Raw genomic sequence first — 4,052 nt, 5'->3', positions numbered from 1 at the left:
TTCATAACAAGGATAAATTAGGAATTAATAAGTGATAAATTATTTCATGATTTTTCAAACTGGACAAGTAAAAATGGACGAAGCCGTAGAGTATAATCTAGGATTCATTTCTAAATTACCTCAAAAGCTTTAGCTAATAGTAACTACTAAATGATTGTATTTCCTTCAATTTGTCATTGATGAAGATAGGTGTTATTATAATCATAACAAACCTACAGTTTGTTGAATAAAAACACATTGTTAGTGTTGAGCAAATACCATAAAAGTGATGTTTCCTTGATGATTGAAATTTGAAAATATAACAAACTCAGAGAAAATTTCTTAGTTAGATAGGTTAAGTTGGTGAACCAATTAATTCTACAGACAATTTTTATCTATAAAAGAAAACCCCTCAACTCTAATATCTTTCACAAACAACTTGCATTTCTACTAATATTCGAATAGTGTTTTAGAAAGAAATGGAAGCCTTCAAAAGAATTACCAACCCTATGAGTTCTTTGTGTTATGTATGCATTTTGCTTCTCTTTGCAAATGCAGCATCTGAGAAAACTCATTACCATGATTTTGTTGTAAGTTATCCAAGATTTTTCCTTTGTTATTTGCTTAACATGTCGTAAATTTTACAAATTGGAGGATACTGAACTCTGTTTTTCTTGGAACAGATTCAAGCAACACCAGTGAAGAGGCTATGCAAAACTCACAACACCATAACGGTGAATGGGCAATTCCCTGGACCAACATTGGAAGTAAACAACGGGGATACTCTGGTTGTTAACGTTGTTAACAGAGCTCGATATAATGTCACCATTCATTGGTAAGTTCATGCTTGCAAAACTCAAATGAACTGATATATGTTACTCAACAGATTAGACGCGATTATATGTGTTGACATTTCTTCTACTTTTTTGTACTACGACGTTGTGTTTCAAAAGGCATGGTGTAAGGCAAATGAGAACAGGATGGGCAGATGGACCTGAATTTATCACTCAGTGCCCGATAAGACCAGCAAAGAGTTACACTTACCGGTTTACCATTCAAGGACAGGAAGGGACTCTTTGGTGGCACGCCCACAGCTCATGGCTTAGGGCTACTGTTTATGGAGCTCTAATTATCCACCCAAAAGAAGGAGAAAATTATCCATTTCCGAAGCCCAAAAGAGAAACACCAATTCTTCTTGGTACTACTTCTACCTTCGCTTAATACTGTTTATGCATTTACTCATATTCTGTTTTCCCTTAGAAATTTTGTTGAAATGATAGTTTGGAAATGTTGATCAGGTGAGTGGTGGGATACAAATCCGATTGATGTTGTAAGACGAGCAACAAGAACAGGAGCAGCTCCTAATGTATCAGATGCTTACACCATCAATGGTCAACCAGGTGACCTCTACAAGTGTTCCAAGAAAGGTTAGTTTTAATCACATGGAATAATGGAAGCAAGTTTATACATTGTAAAAAGTCTAAACTATGATTTGATATATCTTACCTGTTTAGGACATGTTTTCATAAAAATCATATTTATGCAGATACCACCATAGTACATATGGACTCTGGCGAAACAAACCTCCTTCGAGTTATCAATGCTGGATTGAACCAGCAGCTTTTCTTTACCGTGGCCAACCACAAGCTTACTGTGGTTGGAGCAGATGCCAATTATGTTAAACCTTTCACAACATCAGTCCTTATGCTCGGACCAGGCCAGACAACCGATGTCCTTATTAAAGCTGATCAGCCACCAAGCAGATACTACATGGCAGCACGTGCCTATGCAAGCGCTCAAGGCGCCCCCTTTGATAATACCACAACCACAGCCATCCTCGAGTACAAGACAGCTTCTTGTTCTTCCAATTGTGCCAAAACCAATCCAGTTTTCCCATCTCTACCAGCTTATAATGACACAGCTACTGCTACAGCCTTCACAACCAAATTCAGAAGCCCAAGAAAGGTCGAGGTGCCCACTGAAATCGATGAAAATCTATTCTTCACAGTCGGACTGGGACTCAATAACTGCCCAACAGGTGTACGCTCTAGAAACTGTCAAGGTCCAAATGGAACTCGATTCGCTGCCAGTATGAACAATGTATCTTTTGTGCTACCATCCAATTTTTCCCTTCTACAAGCACATCACCAACGCATACCTGGTGTTTTCTCAACTGATTTCCCAGCTGTACCACCTGTAAAATTTGATTATACTGGAAACGTAAGCCGGTCTTTATGGCAACCTATTCGAGGAACTAAGGTGTACAAGCTGAAATATGGGGCAAGAGTACAAGTTGTGCTACAGGGGACAAGTATCTTCACAGCTGAAAACCACCCAATTCATCTTCACGGTTACGATTTCTACATAATTGCAGAGGGATTCGGTAACTTTAATCCGAAAACAGATACATCCAAATTCAACCTTGTTAATCCACCTCTCAGAAATACAGCAAGTGTACCAGTTAACGGATGGACAGTCATTAGATTTGTCGCAGACAATCCAGGTAAGATAATTGATATTGCTAATATTCTATACAAAGTCACATTTAAATGATACAAATTGTTAACAATGTTAAGTTAATACAGGAGTGTGGATAATGCACTGTCATTTGGATGTTCATATTACATGGGGTTTAGCGATGGCATTCCTCGTGGAAAATGGAGTTAGTGAATTGGAATCATTGGAACATCCTCCAGTAGATTTTCCTGTCTGTTGACGATTGGAAGAAGAAACATAATACGAAAACTCAAGAGTCGTAGAGATATTATTTCAATTGATTTAGGCATTCAATATTATGTTCCATTTCAATATTATGTTCCCTGCATATTTTCCTAGAATTTCTTTGTTGTTAAAGAAAGCATATTTCCCAGATTAAAGCAATTGTATTGTTTTTGACTGTAATTAACAGAAGAATTCATTTGAGTTTTGAACTAAATTTGAATCTCGCGTTGATATTTGTGCAAATTCATTATTAAGTAACGACATAGTTAAAATTTGAATGATGACACTGAAAATTCTATTTCTGCAAATCACACACATTTTATTGGTAAAATTTTTTATATAGCCATAATAAAGAAAAATATTAATTTTATTAGGTGCTAAAATATTGTAAAAGAACAAATAATACAATTAGAACTTAGTAAAAAATGGGTAAGTTGAATTTTGACCTATTATATAATCCAGTACCTGACCCATTTTGGTTCAAACAAATTTGGATTGAATTGGGTGTTTGTTATCTTGACTAATTAAGACCAGTTAAATTTGACTTAACCCACCCAAGTATCACCCCTACTTTTTAACAATCTTTCGATCTCCTTACAATTTCAAAACTAATGCAAATCTATCACAATGTTCTTCAAATATGACACTTGCAAACTTTCATTTTTACGTTGTTTCACAAACAAATATCACTTTCTACGCGATTCAAAAGTTATTGTTATTTTTTAAAAACTTTATGTCATGTTAAATTAAATTAGAACACAACAAATAAATGATGGAGTAACATGATATTCTAAGAAATAAAAAAAGAAAACAATAAATTTAATATTATTGTTAAATAACACTCAACTTTTAAATATATAATTATAACAACTTTTCAATCTACTTACAAAACATATCACAAGATTTCACTAAACAAGATCCTTTTAAACATAATTATAATAAATTTTCTGTCTCTTTACAAAAGTCGTCACAAGATTTCACAAAACACAACCCTTTTTAATAAACCTAAATTTAAAATTTGACAAACCAGAATTTCAATAAAGTCCAATTGATCACCATTGCTCAATCCACGATCTGCAAACAAATCCCCACAAATAAGTGCACAATCCTCATTAGGCATCATATGAACATAAGCTAATTTACAATTTTTAGGGTTGCTCTCTTTAGTAACATCCCATAATTCAACATGTTGCCTGTTCCCTTTTGCTACAAATTTGCCCATGCCCAACATCCATTACTGAAAAACGTGCTAAAAATGAATGGCAACACCAGTATCCCGAAGAACTACTCAAAATACGTGACAACCTTCTTGATTTGCTACAGGTTCTGGAGATCTATGATCAGGGCAGAAT

General features: G+C 34.9%; 1 protein-coding gene across 1 annotated transcript; it reads left to right on the top strand.

The window, feature by feature from the left end:
* Positions 1-428: 428 nt before the first annotated feature.
* Positions 429-2,884, top strand: LOC129880858 (laccase-12-like). Its single transcript, XM_055955086.1, has 6 exons — positions 429-569; positions 663-814; positions 933-1,177; positions 1,278-1,406; positions 1,526-2,482; positions 2,565-2,884. Exons 1-6 carry the CDS (start codon positions 459-461, stop codon positions 2,693-2,695), a joined length of 1,725 nt encoding a protein of 574 aa, XP_055811061.1. The 5' UTR covers positions 429-458; the 3' UTR covers positions 2,696-2,884.
* Positions 2,885-4,052: the final 1,168 nt, after the last annotated feature.

Source organism: Solanum dulcamara, chromosome 2 (assembly GCF_947179165.1).
Source record: "Solanum dulcamara chromosome 2, daSolDulc1.2, whole genome shotgun sequence".
NCBI classification, from domain to species: Eukaryota; Viridiplantae; Streptophyta; class Magnoliopsida; order Solanales; family Solanaceae; genus Solanum; species Solanum dulcamara.
Note: the sequence above shows the minus strand (reverse complement) of the source record. Positions and strands in the feature narration are given on the sequence as shown.